We start from the raw sequence: 21,088 nt of genomic DNA, 5'->3' as shown, positions 1-21,088 counted from the left end.
TGTGGTAGACAAATGAGCAACATAATTTTGGGCTGCATATTTGGAAGCACCACATCACAAGGTCAGGAGGTGGTAAGAAAGAGTCCCTTTCCATAAGGCCATGGTGCAACTGCATTTAATAACGCTTACAACTGGGCACTTCTGTTAGCGAAGCAAACTGACAGGAGTTTAGAGAAGGTCAATAAAAATGATCCTGAAAGGTGGAAGGTTGGTTATGAATAAAGAACTTGATTAAGAAATATAAGGTAGTGATGTGGGGAAATTAATTGTCTGTTGATGAAGGGAAGGGTACGTAAATGTACGCTGAAATAAAATGTAGAGCTGCCTTTGAAACATGGTTGTGAAATCATCTCTCAAGAGAAGCAGTGGAAGCCCTGCCCCTTGGACACCCCACCATGGACTGTGTAAAACTAGCATTCATGCTGTGACTCTTCTCTATCTTCTATAATTTGTTAGCTGTAGAATAAATTATGTAAAGGGCAGTAGGCAAAATTATCCAAATCTACTTGATAATGACACTGTCTTTTAAGAACTGCCAGTTGGTCCACACTTTCTCATCAGATTGCAGCAAATGTCTCTGATTTCATCTTTTGCATGTAGAACGTTATCATAACACAGAGCATACTCAAAACAATGCAGTGTCCCTGCCAAAATGGAGTTCTTCAGAGCTTAGCTCTTCTTTATAACTCTAATCACAGTGCCATTGCTTTCACTCCATCTCTTTTACATTTATTGGAAGTATGTAATATGTAAACTCCTTTGGTTCAAGTATTAAGGCATTTTAAATTCCCTTTTAAAGGATTTGCTAAACTTTACATGATATTTTTATTTTAACCTACAGTGAAATATAAAGAATTTAAAAACACATCAGAATAGAAGAAAAACATGCATTAGCCACTGCATTTTTTTTTAAAAAGCACTTTTCTGTGATAATTCTTTTTTTCCAGTGAATGAAAATAATGTATCATCACAGCACTGAATTAAGAGTCAAGAAAAATATTGTTGGCAAGAAGCTGTATACACTGAAGATGATATTCAAGACTGATGGACCAGAACCTCTTGCATCCATACCTATGACAAATGAAAAAGGTTAGGATTAAATGAAATCAAGAGTATCTGCTGAATAAAATTATTACTCTTATTAGATGCTAAGCACTTGTTTCCAGAAAAAAATATAAATTTTTATTTCTGATAAGCAATGAAATATTTATAAAAATATGCTAAATATTTTTAAAATATTGAAATGCATTATAAAACACTGAAAGTATATAAACAGTCTTTATTTTCAAGGTAATAATTAAAAAAAAGTAAAAGCTAATGTTTTTAATACTAATTTACATGGTAATTTACCAGTGCAATAGAATGAAGTTCGTCATGCGTAAGGGCATGAAGACTGTTAATTGCTTTTCTTTTTATTAACTTATTACCATACAGCATACAAGCATTAATTTTTTTTTCTTCCCATCAATATGTACTCAGTTCATATAAAGAAAATTGCTGGGTGTTAGGTGCAAATCTAGTAATGTTTCACTACACTAAGGCAAAAGCGATGGTGTCATCTCTTTTGGGGGGGGGGGGAATGTATGCATATAGATGTGTACATATATTTATAGACAGTCATGCCACTTAGTTCTTTCGATGAAGCAATTTAAAGGGCTGAGAAATGATTAACATTATTTCACCACTGGTGTCAGAGTAGAAAGCCTTTTGTATTTTAAAGCTTGGTGAAATTAAGCTTAACTAGAGATCATGAACCTTCTGCTGCTGTACTCTGAGACACAGTGCCAAACCTTTCCCAGAGCCTTCCCGAACCATGCCTGTCAGTCCCGTTACCTCCAGGCCATTATACCCCATTTACCTGGGAATGTGGCTCACTTAAATGCTGCACTCCTTCAGTCCACAGTATGAGCTTTCCTCACTTGGAGTTTCCCCACATTGTCACTACCTGCTTGCTTTCTGGAAGGCTGTATGGTTTCCAAGCTGTCAGCCCAGGGACGAGACAGCTGCTCTCATCTATGTTTCGATCATCCTCCCCCAACCACTTTGCTCTTGCCCAGCTTGCTCCCTTCTGCCCCCAGTACCCCTGCACACACACTTGCATAAATTGATCATTTAACCTAGAGCTGACAGATCAGATGATGGGCTCTGATTTGACTTTAGCCTTGGTACTGAAAATAGATCAATCATCTCTCAATAGATAGATGACGTAAAGCACAGAGCTGGATGGCAGCTAAAATTCCCAGCCCTGCTGTTGATGTACTGTGACATGTTAGGCAAGAGCCATTTCCCCTCTGTACTTGTTTTCCCCCTTGCCCTTCTATCTTTTGACTGCAAGCTCTTGGGTCACAGTCTTTTACTAATGCTTTTTTCCATGGTTGGTATAAAGGAGGTTCTGGTATTGGCCAAAGACTCTACACAGGCACATGGCAAAATAATAACAATTCAGCTTCAACATACTAGCCAGTTTGGGAATCAGGATCTGATCACTGCTAGTGCCATCTCCACCATCAGTTGTTGCTTTTACTTCTATAATGTAATCTTCATTAAACTGGAGCAAAAGTTCAGCTGTTGTCTTGTCTGTGTTCAGCACGTTCATATTATTCTGACTGCTAGTCCTGTAAAAAACCTACAATGCAAGCAAATAGCATTTTTTGCAATGCTGTAGTACATTATTTCTTCCACTAGGACCATGCAATTTTTAATGTTTCTTGGAAACAAGGCTTCATTTTTTAAAAACCTGAAGAGGGAAAAGATCTAATTTCTGGTTGATATTATAGGGCAGAATTACATTCAGAATCTAGAGAAGTAGTGAAAGAAGGGAATATCAGTCAAGCTCTTTTATTCCAACTTTAATCTAAAATGGCACAATATATAATGATAATAAATGAATAATATATTCTGTTGAATAGCTTAATAACATTCTTGTATAAATTATCCCACCATTTGGAATCTGTCATTATCTAGATCAACTGCTTATGACAATACAAGTAAGGGAAAGGAGAGATGAGAACTAGTCAAAATGCAAAAATTATGGTCTATGTTAGAAGATGTTCTGCAAACTGAATAATTATTCTGTCACAAAACTTAACTGCATATGAAGATCTGTGTTTTAAACAACGGGAGCTATATCTAAATGTTATAGCCCTTTCTACTCGAATATGATCAGGGAAGAGGAGGGATTTAAGAGCAACACGCAGCCTCCCTTCTGTTCTGAAGGTTAGCTGTAGCCAGAATGGCCCCGAGCACAAGCTACTTGACCAGGAAGAGATGTGACTTGGTGGAGGTTGAGGTATTTGTGGGTCCAGTGCACTCACCTGGCAGAGTTTCACATGAGGTTGGGAGTCTCCCAGTGCAGTGTAAAACAAAACAAAAAAAAACCAAACCAACCAATCCAAACTAACCCAAAATAATAGCAATCTTAAGGGAAAGAAAAAAATGCCAGACCACTGGAATTACACACATAATAGCTGGTCCCCAAACTCAGATCTTCACCTTGAATTCACCTTACTTCTAAATTACAACAGGCTCTCTGAATCTTTCCAGTTTTGTGTGCAACAGGCCCCTGCACGCAGCGTGCTCCCGTTCCCAGCGCCAGTCCCTAATGCTATACCTTGTTAAAAAGCTCTCCCAAGGACAACAGCTTCCTTCCCCAATGACTGTCCTATGGCAGCTCTGGCATTCTCAAAATCATTTGTTGGATATTCTCTGCATGACAAACTAAGTTTTGTTAACTGCACTGCCCTTGCATTCTGTGATTAAAATGACATCCTAAGTGTTTTACTTCTGTAAGATTAACTGGTGTTATCAAAAGAAGTCAGCTTTTCATTATGTGTTTAGCAATGCTATCATTTGGGAAACCTGAAAATGCTGTGGGAGACAGAGTATTCAATTTGAAACTATACATGGTATGTTTTCAGTTCAACTACCCGCTATGAAACTAGGTGGTTTATCTGGGCTGTAAACAAGTATTTCTTGCCAATATTACCCAGAGCACTGCACAGTCTGATCTTCATCATAAATCTTTTATACAGGAGTATGTTATGTGGGATCCAGCTATACACAGATCATCAAGAACCTCCTCAGCAGGTCTTTAAACCATACGTAAGATATATAACATATTTAGAGAAATACCTGCATATTTGTGCACTGATCTGCTTTAGAATAGAGATAACAATGTAATTTCTATCAAGACAATGAGCACTTAAGTAATGAAAAAGAAAAGCTGTAAGAATAGCAGGTTCATATGTGGTAACAATGAATATACTGGGCCAGCAATGGAAATGATTTCCATCAGCTAAGTTTTGGATTATTTTGTTTCATTCCAAATGTTACACATTTGGATACCTGGGTTTCCAAGAGCTGACAGCAAAGGCTGCAGCTCCTGACTTTGTTTGCATAAGCAGAGGAAGGCATTTAGTGTACCATTAATGGTAAAAGGACCACAGTTTGTGAGATATTGTTACAATACCATTTAAACCTATAAAAAGGAGGCACTACTGAAATGTTTTAGGCATGGTATTGTTCATCCTTGAATCAAGACTTATGGGGAAACAAACAAAAAAAAAATCCAGTAGGTGTTTTAACCGCTAAACTCATTACCTTGCAAACAGACAAGAAAGAGTCCAGTAAAGCATGCATCACTTTCAGATATTCTGCTGGTCTGTTCTTACTTACCTTATATCCAGTTACCTCGGATTCATTCTCCATAGCTCTTACTTCCTCCCAGTTGAGAATTACTCTAGAGTCTGTAACATTCCATACAACATTTCCTGGTGGTTGACTGGGTGCTTAAAATACATAATAAAAGCATGACTTTAGTTTAATTGACATTAGTGATTTATTCTGCAGCAGGACATAATAGTTCAGGTAATTGGCTGTCATTACATGTCGGATGTAAAAGCAACTCAAATACAGCATTGTCGTTTGTACACTTTATGGTTCAGAGACTAAATTGGAAAAACAGAAGGAAGGAAAAATAGAATGGCACATAAATGTTATTTCTGAAGTTGCATTATGTGTTGATGGGCTTTCATTAAATACAGCCAAATAAAAGTATTTGTCTTAGGACATGGGTGATCCATTAGAACATATTCTAATGAAACCAGAGATGATAACAGACAATTTCTATTTTTAATATAGTGTCAAGAATAAACAAATGTTTCACAATGAATTATTTGTCAGACACATTTAGTATTTTCTTAGTGAATATTCAAACCTATATGCTACTCTGATTTACTTTATGCAAAAATATTTGACAGGTTTTTTTCTTCTTTTTAACTCCAGGCATGATTTTGAAATGCAGTCCATACCATTGCAGTTACTGCAATTGGAACACTAGTGGGTTTTTGCCAGGTAAATCTCTTGCTCTTGTATGTTCATTAACAATCTGGGACCATTTGTTTCAAAAGGAGTAGCATGCTTTTGGCTGTCCACCTTAATACAGCTTGGAACTGCCAAGCTTTCAGGAAAGGAGAAGATGAGTACAAACCTCTTAAGATGTCTCAAGTTGGTTTCCCAGACAGGTCATTCAGAGACACAATCAACTATTAAAATCTTTTCTAAACGTGTTAAGGAAAACAATTTACTGTTGCTGTCACCTAGTGGAGGCAATCGCTGCTTAGGTGGACCGCTCTAAGCTTTGATGCTGAAAGTTCCAGTATTAAACAGTAATAGTGGCTTTTAAATGGTTCTGTGCATGTGCTCTTTTTTTCTTGTTTGTTTGTTTTCTAAAGAACTCTTCCACACAGGTAGCTCCCTAATTTCTGTCCATGAGCAGTCAGATCAGAAAAAAACAGATTATATGTCTCTGCACAAAGTGGACACAGAAATGCAAGAGCAAGACTTAAAAGAATTATTCTGAACTATTCACAAATCTTTTTTTGCAGTATTTGCCTTGTTCTATATACTAAATAGAATTTAATCTGATGCACTAATAGTCAATTTCTGTAAATTTAAGAGGTGATTGTCAGATAAAATTGTTTTATTCGTGAGAACTGAGTAGTATATGAGCATATATGAATAGTTTTCACTCAGCTATTAAGGCTGATTTTGAGAAGAAAAGAATCATTCTTTTAAATCCACAACAACTTATTAATATGACATCCAAGAAAAAGGAAGAGTAATTATATATAAAAACTGTAAGCCTCTATCTACCACTTGACTTATAGAAGTGATTTAGAAGGCTCCGGTTTGCTTCAGTTACCAAAAATCTCAAGTAATTTTCAGTGATCAAAACAGCAGAACTTAATTCATAAAAGACCAGATCCCAAACCATCAAGCTGCTTAAGTGCATGCCCAATGCTAAGTATGCAAATAGCTACAGTAATTTCACTGAGCCTACTCAGATGCTTAAAGTTACTCATACACACTAAAATTTCTCTGCATTAGAACCTCTGGCCAGAACGTATTGTTCAGTTTTAAGACCTCCTCAATATTAAATAATTGTATCATCTTGCCTTATAAACTTAGGCAAGACTTCCACAGTTATTTGCAATTATATATAACAAAATATTGTATAAAATAAAGCTATGCTTGTGATTTGGGGTTATGAACATGAATACTTCATTTCAAATAAAGAAGCAAAGATACTTTAATGGTCAAAGACAAAGACTGAATGTTTAGACCTGAAAGAGGCTGCAAATTGAACTTGAGTATGTGTCGCTTGTTAGGTTAACAGTTACTAGCGAGTATCTTGTAGAACGTGTGGGCAAATGTAAATATAATGTGCACAGAGTTCCTTCACAGTGAGAAATACATCAATTACAAGTAATTCAGGTGGAAGTTAAAGTAGAAATTAGAACATTTGAATGAAAAAATAACTTTTTTTCCCCTTTCTTTTCAATTCTGGACATTTTCAGATCACTTCTCAAAAGAAAATAAAGAATAAAAGGTATGAAGTTTCTTCACCTAAGAGGCATGTCTCACGAGTAGAAAGCTCAAAGAAACTCAAATAGCAGAAGTCCAGTTTGAAATAAGTTTCCTTTATAGGAAATCAGATCTCATTTTTGACTTGAAAAGTTAAGTTCTAATTTGTGTTTCCACTACAGTGGTACAGAGAATTATTTGTCTTAATTAATTAATCTAGTAACAAAATAATCTAGTAGCAAAATTCTTGAAAATCTCATTAGGCTGTACTGCAGTGTTTTTGCCCTGTTTATTCACCAGCAAGATGTATGGGTATAGTGCAACTATTTTTTTTTCTTTTTAATGATTCCAAGTAGCAGAGGTATTGATTAAGGGCCTGATCCAGATTCTGTTCAAATCAGTGAGATCAAGTGCTTGTTCAGCTCTAGTTTACACGTGGGAAGCAGGCAGTCACTAAACAGGACCGCAGTGTTACTGAGCTGACCAGGCTGGCACGATCTTGTGCGAGCAGCCACACTGATGATTACGTCAAGAATTCTGTTCATCAAAGGTCAGATACAGGTTGCAGACAGTGAGTTACTTCATGTCCGCCAATTCACGGTAACTGTATGCCTATAATAAATTTAACCTCTAGCAAATATAAGTTAATCTGAGTTGGTTTAGCCCTCAGTGACAGTGACACTTGTTTCTGCATATGCACATTTCTAATGAACTGGCTTATTTCATGGTTCTGGTGGTAGGACTACTTTTGGTAGGAGAGAATTTGATCTTTGGTACCAGGGTATTTGACCTTTCATACAGATTTAATTGTGCATTCTTGTGAGTCTGACAGAAATGCTTCAAGATTTATGACCCTTATTCTGAGTTGTATTACAATGCAAGCACATGCTAAAAATATTTCCATTTGTAGAAATTAGTGCAGCCTTTGAGAATCTGTTCTCCAGCTTAATTTCTCCTTTTTAATAGTAAAGTGGCCTCTTGAGTAATTTGTTCAAGGGGAAACAATGGACATGAATGATTATTTTGCATGAAGTATGAGGAATATTCCACTTCATGCCCTAGAGAACTTATAAATATGTTATAGAACCCTGAAAAATTCAGCAAGTCACTGTTTTTCCTTCCAAATAACAGAAATCTTTCTTCTAATAGAAGAAAATCACACCTGGCTTTTAAAAAGTCTTCCAGTCACTAGAAGAATACTAAAGGGTCTATGCAGAAATGAGGTCTCTTACTTCAGGTCCAGTGGTGTATTTGAATTTTGCGTAATCATCCTACTAAAGTAGCAGAGGGTTGAAAACAGAAGATCTGAGCTTGACTTTTAATTGTGTAACTGTTCTAGTCTGTATGAAAATGCTGATCATTTATGCATATTGTGACTGACTCCTGGTAATATGCCTGTTCTTCATTTGCCTGCAAGTACTAAACCAGCATTATGGCTCTCCCCACTTTAAATTCATGATACTTACGTGTCTTTTTTGTGGTAGCATTTACTGTGGCACTAAAGGGACCTGCTCCAGCGCTGTTATAAGCACGGACAGCTGCGTAGTATGCTAAGTTGCTCTTCAAACCTGTTACTCTTATTGATGTCTCATTGCCTACAGATTTTACTCTGTTTGAAGATTCTTCTTTTCCACCATTATTCCAGTACCTAACCTGGTAGATATAAAAAAAAACCCCACTATTTAAAATTCTTTTGCAATGGAATGTTCACTCACAGTATTGCATTTAACTCCTTTAAGTGTATTTTTTTTCTCAGCTGAAAAAGGTAGAAATACATTAAAGTTTCAGAAATACACATACTACATGAATAAAATTATTATTTATCTATCTGTCTTTCATACTTGCTGGTCTTTCTTTGTGTGACTTCTTTAGAAAAAAGGAAACTGAAATATTAGATGTTGGTTGAATTAAAAAAAATGACAATGAGAGGAAAAGCATTACTTCATCTACAAAGAAAACAACTTAAACTCATTAGAAGAAAATCGTATCTTACAAAATAGTTTATTTGGAAGCAAATGTAATCTGAAAAAAATATCTGTCTGAAAATACTATTAGATAGAGCCATGACTATCATCACAGGAAGCAAAACACAATTTCATTCTGTGTTCCTCTTCATTGTTGAAGATAGATAGAAGAAAATATCCTTTTGGGGGATGAAGGTGGGTCAGAAAGAAAGCAGGAAAGGTGGTAGTAGTCTTCTGTAAATTAGGTATTTCTAGAGTCCATTAATACAGCTGTTTTCTTCAATTTTCAAATATTTTCATGAAAAAAATAATAGTTTTTTTACAGTATCTCAGTTTTTAAACAGAATCTCAGTCTTTGAACAGTGGTAAAGTTGGAAGAATTCTGGGAAGGTGTGTCAAAACTCTCTGCATCTCATGGATTCTGCAAATAACTGGAAACTGTATGCCTTGCTATCCCAAAAATAGTTCTGCCCAAAGCACTAAATGTTGACATCAACTTTAAGATAAAGTGGCCAAAATTTTCTCTTTTAACAGAGGAACATGCTAAAATAAGCAAGAGATATTGCAGATACTCAGGCAAGTAGGCAGCACATCAGGCCATGACAGCATGACAGTCTGAGGCTCCTTCTGCAGTTGTAGCAAGAAGCTGATGATGCTCCAAGCAAAACAGGCTGTGCACGGTGGGTTCTGTCCCAGAACATTACAATGTTATGCTGCTTACTTCCAGCCTGCTTATTACAAACACAGTGTCAGATATTCATTTATATGTTCCTCAGCTTGGCCATTCAAAAAAAAGTGATTCAGAAATGATGTAGGCCTAATCCCCTGTAGGCTGCTCGTTAGCCCACTAATTCCCTAGCTTTTCATCTTCCCTTTCAGGTTTTGTGGAGTCACCTGAGGATTTATTTTTTAAAAGCATCACTTTCAGAGGAATGAGGGTTATCTGACATGAAAGTTATGCATGTAAAAATCATTACAGGTCATGGTCCTTTACAACAGGGAGTTCATTTTAGATGGGTTTACCTCATAACCCAGTAACCTTCCACTACTCATCTTCCACGGAATGGCATTCCAGGAAACTTCAATGACTGAGGATGACAGACTGGTTGCGGATACACCAGAGGGTGCTATGGTAGGCTCTGTATTTGGAAATCAATAAATGAGATCAGTAGCACTGGTGACTGTGGAAATAAATATGTTCATATTTAAAATGATCTAATTTCTATTAACAGTTGCTGTAGTCTCACGTGAAAAAGCTCATGTTAAATACTTGGCGAGAACTCAATCACGTACCTTCTTCTGCTGAAAAAACTGTGGTGACTGAACTGAATGGCCCTTCTCCTTTATTGTTATATACACCAACTTTGACTTCATAAGGTGAAAATGGTAAGATGCTTTCATTTCTAAAGACATATCTTGGTGTATCAGGAGATGTGACTACAGTCTGGATCCATGTTGTGGTGCCAAAGGGGCGGAATGCAACAACATATCCGAATCCTTCTCCATTTTGTAATTCCTCAGGAACGGGCTGTGTGAAAAGCAACAGACGATAATAGTCTGTAATGTTATATACAGCACCGGAACAGGAAGAAAGTACCAAAAGGCTCACATACGTGACTGTCAGCGGGTTCTGGTACATCATTTGGGATCATTCCATCAACAAATTAACTCTGGTACAGTATAGCAAAATATGTTCTCTTCATCCTACCTTAAGGTTTGCACTGTACACATGCCTTCATCAAGAAGAGAATAATTTTCAGGTATATTGCTTGTTTTCCAGCAAGTATACTGGTTTCAGACACTCTTCAGTAAATATATATTTTTTTCAATTTCTGGACACAATTTGTAGTTCAGAAAAAATAAGTGATTGCTTAGTCAATTGTTGTAGACTCCAATACTACCTTAGCACAGTGGCTTATACTGTCCTCTGATGTGATTATAATTATGTAACCACAGAGAGTAGTCATGCTAGTAATAATATATTAACATTTTTTAACTCATAAAAAATGGGATACAGACCATAAAGTAATATCTGATTTTTTGTATTTGCTAGCACATGAGTCCAGAGTTAACGGTAATAAAATATGAACTGCAAAGTTTCATTGAAAAGCATAATTCTTTATCTCAACCTTTGAACAATAACACTTCCATTTCCCCAGCCCTCCCCCCTTTTGAGCTTAACAGTTGTTTGAGAAGAGAAGCAATTCTAGACAAACTAACTAAATTTCCTACTGATTGCAGTCTAGCACAGTAACGAATGAAAGTGAAAGAGGGAAGGCAAATGTACATAGCTCACATTACAGAATGTTACCGAGCACATATACATCCTAGATGAGAAGCTGCTGCAGCCAGGGAAATTCATCTTTTAAGAAGAGTTTGAATGAAAACAATCATTCTCTGAAGAAAATTGCTTGCCAGAAAACTTACATCCCATGTTATGACCAGTTCAGACCTGCTGCCTCCTCCCCCACTGACTTCAGATGGGGGAATTTCAGGAACTGTGAAAAAAAAATTTATAGCTGTCTACACAGTGCAGGTAAAAGAGACAATATTATATAACATCACCCTCACGCTCCGAAGCTAACCCAGTTGTATAGCTGCAATCTGCACATCGAGGCAAAGGGCCTGGAAAGCCCATGCCCCTTGCTGCCGTCAGCTTGCTAGCTTGCCTCTTTGTGGCAGGCAGATAGCCTTCTGCAAGCTTGTGGAGCATCACAAGCTCTGAAACCTGTTTGTTATATGTACTTTAAAGTTTATGAGCCTCTAAAAATTTTCACATTTTCAATAGAGTTACTTATGCAGATATATTGGGCAGTGTCCTTATCCCGAGTAACTACTGGGGGGGGGTTACTGATATGTTCTTCTGGGACATTCGCTTGTTATATGGAAGGTGAACCCTGATCAAACACTAGGAAGGAGTAAAACCCCTGTCCCCTCTCCATCCATTGACATCTTCAGACTCTACAGTGCTTACTGAACAGACTGAATTTTGGCATACTAAATACAGTTTAAATGTATTTTAGATGTTATGCTTATGTGACCTGTGCAGTAATGCAACATAAACTGTTGAAGGCAATTCCAAGTTGGTCTGCAAAGACCCATGGATTTGAACACTTTATATATATTTTTGATTAAGATTCTGAATTAAAAACAAATAGGAAAACCCACTAACCTGCCTCTTCAGTTCTTACTTTTTCTGAGGGTAAACTAGGTTCTCCACCTCCAATTTTGTTACTGGCAACTACACGAAATTCATATTCAACCCAAGGATTTAAATCCACTACTGTGGTTGTAAATGTTTTTCCATCAATCACATCAGGAACTATTAGAAAAAAAGAGGGGGGGGAGGGAGAGAAAACTAAAAACATGTTCTCCCTAGTTAAAAACATTTAAAAGAACAAGAATTCTGTTTTACCTGTTGTGACTCTCTGCCAGCCAACTGAAAAAGGTGTTCTTGCTTGTATGGTGTACGTGGTTACTGGGCTGTGATTATCTGTGCCTTCTTGCCAGGAGATCTGAGCTGTGGTATCAGTTATTTCATCCACTTTCACATGTTCAGGGGGCCCAGGTGAGCCTAGAATCAGATTGAAAAATAGGTGGTGGTGTTTTGTAAGGGTAGTACCCTGGAAATCACTAACAGAGCACCATGGATTCCCATTTTATCAGCACTGTGGGAGGAAGAAAACAATTCAGCTTGGAGTAAGAACATTTTTTAATTTTTTTTTTTACATTCACTAAACTTAAGTCTGATAAACTTTGAAATAGTAATTCTGAACTGTGACAGATGACAGATTTTTTTTTTCAGGACCTTTGTTCAGCATGATTTCTCTGTCTTTCCAAATTCAGTTCTTCTACTTTAGTCTTTGATGTCCTCTTTTAATCTAGTAATACATCTCTGTAGTCTGCCAATTCGTTATCTACAGCTGTTTTACTCTATGATGCAGTGTAGCACTTTTTCAGCACAACATCTGATCAGCACCCTGAAGAGCAATTCTGTCAGGCAAGCTTTCTGCCACATTCTGGAAAATCCTGATTCTGTGCATCCTAGCAAAAATGCTGGCTTTGTATCTGTACCAGTGAAGGAGTGAAATACTCAACAGTTCATAAAAATATCCAAATAGCAGTGTGTTATCAGTCAGTGTTATACAGCAATACATCATATCTATAATACATAAAATACATTATCCAAAAAGATATCTGGCATATTTTAGAATATATTGAATAAATGCTGACCGCATAATGTTCTTTACTGGATTACAGCTTTTCTCTTGCAATACATTTAGCTGTATAATTAGTACTGAAAGCTACAATTCAGGCTTAACAGCTCTAATTCCAGTTCTGAAGAAAAATAAATATCCCTACATTGCATAACTTAAACTCAAATGCATCTCTAGGACAAAGGCTTTCCTAAGCACTGGCAGCAGTTGCCCACTTCACAGGAAGGATACTGGATCATGGAGTCAGAAACCCCTTTATTCAGCAGAGGCAGCAATCCGTAACTGTCTCGCGGCAGCTGCCACTACTGAGTTCCCCCTCATCAGTGACTTGAGGAACTGCCAATGGGAAAAGGTGTGAAGTCAAGATTCGTTATATTCTTCATCTCTCCATTTCTCTGGGAAAAAGTAAGCTTCAGCCACATATGGAGAAAAAAGGTGCTAAAATTCTCCCTAATTGCATGACAGAATCACACAGTTCAAGTCATAGATGAGTTGGCTTTGTAATCTACAATGAGAGTTGTTTCTGTAATCTACAATATACAAAAGTTAGAAAATATGATTCACATAACTGAAGCTGAAATTTACCTCGTACTATAAGGTCCGCTGCAGAAGACACACTATCCACTTCTGTCTTCACCGTACAAACATATTTTCCACTATGTTTCAGCTGGATGTTTCTAATCATTAAATCGCCTGAGGCACTCTGTCAAGATACAAAGTTCTTACTAATTCAACTGTTCCATCTTGTAATTTAATGTTGAGTTCATATTTTATAAATGGAGAAGAAATCAAACAAAATAAGTTGAAGACAAAAAGTTGCTCAAAAATTACATTGGCACACAGACTGCAGGATAACAAGGTATTATATATCGCGTGCTCCATGGTAATTGTCTGTAAGCACGTTCCTAATACACATGAGGGAGTATCTTTTTTTTTTTTTTGGCATGGGAGGTAAGCTGTACCATGGTTACCTCATCCCAGGAATATACCTACTGACCGTTATTATGAAACATGAAGGAAGTCGGTACCCTGTGACAAACTAACTCAAAGCCCTAAGAAAGAGAAAATGTGGTTACTAGGGCTGTGACCCAATTTGTCATCTAAACAGATTCTGGAAAGTCTAGCAATTACAGACTTTTAAAGAAAGAGTTCAAGTATGTAAATGACAAAGCTAAATTTGGTCTGTTCTATAGGTTTACAAATAAAAAGCAAAAAAGCACAGTGCAAGGTGAACTGTCTTGAGTGAATTTGCTGCCGACTCCTTTTCCTCATTTAAAGCCTCATATTCTTGAAATCTTCTATGAAGTTACTAATTTAAGTAGTCTATATTGTGAGCACACATTCATTTAAGGGTGGTACATTTGTAGGTCTTTGGCTAATTTCCCATGATTTTAAGATTCTCTTAATTCTATTCTTGGTTCTAGGCAGAATATTTCATGTTCAGTAATTTTCGTTTTTTTTTTTTTTTTTTTTAAGTCATAGCATGTGCTTGTTTTTCTCCTGAATCAAAGTAAACATACAGATAACTTGAGTGATAACTTTAATTTAATGATACACAGGAAATGTTTTGTCTCTATATATTATTTGTTTTCTTCACTACTGTAATGGAGAACTTGATCCTAGATCTTTGCTAGCCTGCGTCACATCAAAATCTCCTCTTTGTGTCAGCTGAATAATAACTGCTTTAGTACACTTCACGTCACATTTTCCAGGTGAAAAATCTCGCAGTCAGATTTTAATCTCAGTTACATTGGGAAAGTAGAGTTGATGGTCTGATACCCACAGGACTATGGTGGTGGATTTGTATTCATACACTCAGCAAAAACTTGGTTGCCTTGGCTCAGCCTGAATATACCTGGGTATCCTGCTACTCGAGCAAAAGTTTTAAATAGATCATTTGTGGTATGCTTTGCTGATGTCAATGGGAGGTTTGACTTTCACAGTTATTGTAGGACCAGCATTGTCACGTCTCACTTCTTTACTCAGCACAAGCTCAAAACAATTCAGACTGCTTCCCTTCCACCTGTGACAATATGAATACAAGGCCTGATCTTCTGTTACAATGCAGATGCTAGCATTTACAGGACGATCCAGCACTGATAGCCTACTCTGCATTAAAAGTTAAGTTAAAGGCAATCTAAAATCCAGCTATTTGCTTGGAAGTGGACATGCAGGAAAATAACAACAATAATTTGCCTGTATACTCACAGGCAAATCATGTTCTACATGAACTTATCTTAGCAAACTACGTTTAAAACATCTAGACAATAGGGGATCGTCAAATAGAATAATTTTACTTGAAATAGAAACTTGCCTCCCCTTGGCCCGACAAGTTTGAATGGGCTAGACCACTATCTTTTTAATGGAAGCGAAGCAAATGCTGTTATGGGGTTAGTTCTGATATTCTTTATGTAACATTAGCAAAATATATGGCCACTGAAATAGTAACACTGCACTCAAATTTTTCTTGGCTATTTTGGGGAAGAATCCCAAAGTACTGGGGAAAATACAGACACCTGCAGCAGCAAAAAGCTGCAATGCAGAAGGCACTCTCACCTCTCGTTGTTCTGCAGACCATTAGCAGTATCCACATTTTTGCCTAGCCAGATTAAATCTTTGCCAGTGTGGACGAGTCCAGGTGACAGTAAGGTCACCCACCTTTCTCCATGCTCCACAGAATTCAAATAAAGAGTAGTCCACACAGCATGAACATCTGTTAACTGGTACTGAAATTGTTTTTATTTTCCTGACTGCATAACAATTTCAGCCATTGCTGGGCTGTCTAAACAGGTGATACTAGAAACAGTTTAGGGCCAGTCTGTTCAGAATTTTGGAAACTGCTTGATTTGCCATACTCTTCATATAAATTATCTGACTAACAAAAAAGAGCAGTTAAACAGTGTTACATCCTGGATTTTTGTAAACATCTGGAAGACCAGGTGGTGGTCCCGTAACATTCCCACTAACTACTACATGTTGGAGGCCTCAAGGCATGCTACGTCCTCTAAGAATGTGACAGGAACTCCCAAGATATCATTACATAGCCCTCATCTCAAAGAGGCAATCCATCCATTGAAGAGTTATTTTCCTTTTGCCATGTTTACCACCAACAAAGCTGAAGCGATTTTTGCACAGATATTTTGCTTGAGCAAATGACCACTGCAGCTATTGGAAGGCTTATAACGTATTTATGCTGTCTTCTTTACTTACCATGACTCTCATTTCCAGATGAAATCATTCCATTAACCTAAATGGGATCCAGAGAAAGCTCACAAAATATTTTAGTGTATCTCTTGATAATCTATGAAGCTTTCTACTAATGGGCTTCAATCCCCTTTTTATACAAACAAGAGTTAAACAACAAAACCAAAAACTTCTACTTCCCATAAGAACCGACCTCTGTTTCTTATGACAGATTTCAAATAAAATGTAGTTTCAGCATTCTGAATTAGTCAATAATATTCACCCTGGAACATTATTCAGGACTGGCTGAGAATTTCCTATGAAAACTTATTTTTGACACCTGTGTTTGTTTTATGAAAAAGCAGAAATTTTTAGTGAGAGAAAATATTTAACTTTCCAGTCAGCTTATAAATCCTTGAGTCAGCAGTATTGTCAGATTTAGGTCTTTTGAATATTTTTAACCTTTCCTTTCTAAAATTACTGTTTGTTTACACAACTAGAGTGCAGCTGGTACTTTGGGAAAATATTACTAAGTAAATAAAGTCCATGTTACTGGAAGGTAACAGGCTATGAAATCAGAGCATTCCCATTACATCATGACAGATGGTCAGTTCATAATTCTAGAAAGATTTCTATGAAAATGTACATGATATATCAATATCTTATTGCTCATCTCATCATCTTCACATGCATTTGTATTTAATCAATTGCCAACTGTAGAACAATGTGTAGAACTGTGTTATTTGATGTCTACTGATTAAATGTCATATCTTTTGGGATTTTAAGGCAAAAAAAAGTTGGGTAGGTGCTGAAATTTCACAGGCAGTACTTTCTAACCCGCAGCTATTCCTTTAGAAAGGAGATCTGGCAAGATTATGAGAAACCAAACTTTACCAAGACTTTCAAAGGCCAGAGTTACATGCTGATGCTCAGCTGTTTGTCTTTTTATTACTCGGCTATGCCTTGCATTGTAATAAGGCTTTTTACTGTAATTGATTTCATTCTCTTGCAACATCTTACATCCCTCTTAATCTTTTACTTTTTATGTTTTGATTAAAAGGCTAAATTATAAAAAGCATCAATTCCATCCATCTCCCTGCCACAACATCTCTACATCCTAAATAAGAAATATATAATGCGATATATGGCCTCTCCCATTCAGCTAGGGAGACTCCAACAGAATGCTGAGAGATTCATTAGGGATACAATCCAGGAAAAATAAGGCAAAATTTGTTTTTTTGGGTTTTTGGGTTTTTTTGTGTTAGACTGTAGCGCACAAAATCTGAGTCATGTTCCTTGTTCCGTCATTGATACGTTTTTTGCACTCTTGGGAAAATCACGTAGGGCCAGATGCAGAAACAGAGGTTGGCACTTACAGTCCGGTCTAAAATCTAGGTGGCTGTACAATGGGTTATGTGCAGCAGCTAGCTCAATTAATGATTTGTCTCCAACACAAAGGAAAATTCTACAGCCCCAAAAGAGAATAAACATCCTATTTTTACCCTGTAGTGTAAAAAGAAAAAAAAGTAAGCCTGTATGTGCTGCATAAACGCATAAGACAAGAGAAGGTAATTTCAACTTACCCCCCCAACCTTCTCAAAATGAGAAGCATCTTTTTTGAAATCAGTGAGTGTTCCATTAAAATACCAGGTGAAGCTAATGTCTAGTATTGGATCATGCTGAACTTGGCAAGGCAAGATGACACTTTCTCCAACAGTGACATCCATGTTTGAAGGTGCCAAAGTAATCCTTGTTGGCTCTGTTGAGAACAGAAATATCAGTTATTGGATTTCTTTACTGATCTTTCCTTGCTGCTAATATTCTACCACAGTCTTCAGACCTGATTAATGAGAGTCACTTCAAATTAGGCAGATGGACTATAAATGCTACTGACTGAGCTCTCTTGTTGGAGCACTGTATCCTTACGCATTTACCAGTGGGAGCTTCTTGAAACAGAGAAAGTAGATTTTAACTTGCTGTGTACAGGTCAATATACTTTACAAAGCTAAATGGACTGCAACCCACAACGACAAAGTTACCATTCAGAAGTGTATGTGGTTCTCAGCAATAACGCTCGTGTTTTGGAGCAGGAAGCTGCAGTTGCAGGCACTGGAACACTGAGAGGTGGCAGTGAGAGATGAAGCTAACATAATCTGGAGGAAATCCACACTGGATAGAACACATCGGATATTTGGGTCCATATATTATATAGAAAATAAACAGTGTCATTAAAAATAGCTGCTTGTTACTCCAGAATCACACTAATATATAAAAAAAAATCAAGTAATGTGAATATTGTTTAAATAAAATCTTCTTGTATAAATTCTTTGTAAATAAATTCTATTATTTGCATAAAAAGGGGCATGAATCATTTAACAGGACAAACTGAAAATCTGGAGTTGTTAATTCATAAAACAAAATAATTCTGTCTGGATCTATGAGATACATAGCATATGTAATGCAGTAACATATTATATAATTCTGGATTTGGAAAATCTTTCAGACATTCCAATCTTTAAAAAAGAACATCACGAGAAAAGACAGTCTTCAGTTAAACATTGCAGACCACTTGTCCTTTTAATCCGGTATCTTAGACAGCAGCTAATGATGGATGAGTTAGAGGAAGGGGCAAGAACCCTTTTAACAACAATTACGTATAAAACTCACTTTTGAAAGATTTTATGTTTTTACAGCCAGCGGAGTGCCTGAAGGATCCTGCAGCTGGAGTTTCTTCCACAGCTTTTTCCATGTGCAAATAATGTCTGCATTATTAGTTCCTTAGGTCTAAACAGATTTTGGACTGGAATGTAAAGTTGACTCAAATACTTTTCTTGATTGCCCTGAATTGTCTTTTTTTTTCTTTTTTCTCAAATTAAAAAAAATACTTAAAAAGCATAATTGCATTATTTAGTATTTAGTAAGTGAAAGAGGGGAGGAAAGTGTTCAGAACCTCCTGATCTGAGAATCAGGGCCAAGAAGCATCTCTGTCAAAGAGAGAAAATCCCTGAGCCTCTCTTCTCCCAACTGATCAGGGATCAGTACCTCATATTCTTTTATTTTTATATATTCTTAAATATATAGCTTTTCAGACCCTTTACTTTCCAACATTCAGTATTTCAGAGAGCAAACTCAGAATTCACATCATTGCAGACTTCTGATGCAGATTTTGTAATTCAGTTTAAATAATCTTACAAACAATTCTTCTTTCCAGCTCACCTGTAACTATTAAGTTTGTTGTGCCACTAGCTGTTCCAAACTGGTTTGCTGCCAGGCAAGTGTAGCTTCCAGCATCAACTTTAGTCACATTGGCTATTCTTAATCTTCCATCATTTAATAACACGATTCTAAAAAATTACAAAGAACTTTTAAAAATTGCAGCATTGGTTTGTAGAAAACATGTTTGAATACTCATTCTGTTAGACTAGATGTAACAAACTGCACCAGTTACCAACCTGATGTTTTAAAATTTTGCTGCCATACACTGATATGCAACGAAGTTGAACCCATGTTCATATTATTTTGGACATCAGCAGAACCAACATTTAAGATATGTATGTGGGCATACATATGTATGTTTTTGTGTGTTTGAGAGAGAAAAGAGGAAACATATATTAACTCCGTCTTTTTCAGCTGCACCAATTGAAACTAGAATAATTTTCAACTGTATTATGTTGCTTACTTTACACAGTCTTGCATGGCAACTTTGAAATAACTGCATATCATCAATACATGTTTAATAAGCAATCCACATTTTACACTTTCGAGGATTCATATATACAAGCCTAGCGTATATTTCATTTAAGCCAATACTTCATTTGCACCATTGACATCTGCAGAGTAGCATTTAGCCCAAGCAAATATAAACTGCTTGCTGATGTCTGAAAGCTTAACCTCATATGTTGTACTCCCCCGCCCCCCTCAGAAATCTAGGTTTGGACAGATATTTAGTCTTGGCCCATTTTGTTGCCAGAATCAAAAATGTTCAAGCTTTGTTGTAGAATTACCTTATTTATTGACATAAGGTTCATTTGGATTAACGTAACAGCTACAAGCCTTAGACAAAAAACACAACATCATCTCTTAAATTATTACAGAATACAATCTCCTATATCCCAGTATACATGATGTGTTGTCATGTGCACTCTATCAAAATAAGATATAAATTTGTCATCTCTCTCAGCTACAAGGCTGGCCTCTTATAATCAAACAGAATAGAGAAAATAAAAATGGACTGGAAAGAATGAAAGAATGGAAGCATGGAAGCATGGCAAAGAGAAGTGAAGATTTTTCATAGATATATGGCTTGTAAAGTCCAGCAAAAATTTCAGGGAAGTGGAACTAGCACTGACGCAGTGAAAGATGCCAGGAACACAGCTGGGTCCTGCCATGACACTATTCTCCTCAGCCGTATCACCTATGGTGGCTTATGTGGTGGCTGGAAATTGTGATTGTTCAGAGGTATGAGAAAAGACATCCTATCTGCAAGGATAGAGGCATGGAAGAGGCTAATTAAGAGTCCTTCCCCATACAGCTTATATTAGTGCGTTTCATTTCATTCCATTGAAATGAAAACAATGAATGCTTCAGTTTATCATCTATATCTATGAGTGACCTCTAGACAGGGTAGAAGCATGCCTTATGGAAGAACTTGAAGGAAAAGATTTCCTCTATCCCAAACAAGCCCAACTAGTGAGAATCACAACTAATGGCATATAACATGGAAGAAAACAGAAATAAGAGATGTAGACAAAAGGAGACTGACATTAGTGATGCAGAGAGAAGAGCACCAGCATCCCAACAGAGATGACATCCTAGACAGCATCTGTGAAGGGACCTAAAGGTAAAGGCTAATTTGTTTCT

The 21,088-nt window shown here is 36.8% G+C and overlaps 1 protein-coding gene across 1 annotated transcript in view; it reads right to left on the bottom strand.

Moving 5' to 3' along the window:
• Window positions 1-967: 967 nt before the first annotated feature.
• CNTN3 (contactin 3) overlaps window positions 968-21,088 on the bottom strand; it is an 87,193-nt gene continuing 67,072 nt past the window's right edge. The window contains exons 12-23 of the mRNA XM_026075004.1: window positions 19,445-19,572; window positions 17,812-17,987; window positions 13,631-13,748; window positions 12,244-12,402; window positions 12,001-12,150; window positions 11,256-11,326; window positions 10,122-10,356; window positions 9,852-9,967; window positions 8,331-8,517; window positions 4,675-4,787; window positions 2,458-2,626; window positions 968-1,071 (exon numbers count right to left, since the gene is read on the bottom strand). Of these exons, the coding sequence (XP_025930789.1) occupies window positions 968-1,071; window positions 2,458-2,626; window positions 4,675-4,787; window positions 8,331-8,517; window positions 9,852-9,967; window positions 10,122-10,356; window positions 11,256-11,326; window positions 12,001-12,150; window positions 12,244-12,402; window positions 13,631-13,748; window positions 17,812-17,987; window positions 19,445-19,572 (1,726 nt within the window). The remainder of the gene's footprint in view (window positions 1,072-2,457; window positions 2,627-4,674; window positions 4,788-8,330; window positions 8,518-9,851; window positions 9,968-10,121; window positions 10,357-11,255; window positions 11,327-12,000; window positions 12,151-12,243; window positions 12,403-13,630; window positions 13,749-17,811; window positions 17,988-19,444; window positions 19,573-21,088) is intronic.

The sequence above is a fragment of the Apteryx rowi genome, unplaced genomic scaffold (genome assembly GCF_003343035.1).
Source record: "Apteryx rowi isolate R43461 unplaced genomic scaffold, aptRow1 scaffold_4, whole genome shotgun sequence".
In the NCBI taxonomy this organism is placed as follows: Eukaryota; Metazoa; Chordata; class Aves; order Apterygiformes; family Apterygidae; genus Apteryx; species Apteryx rowi.
This window is presented reverse-complemented; position numbering and strand designations above follow the sequence as displayed.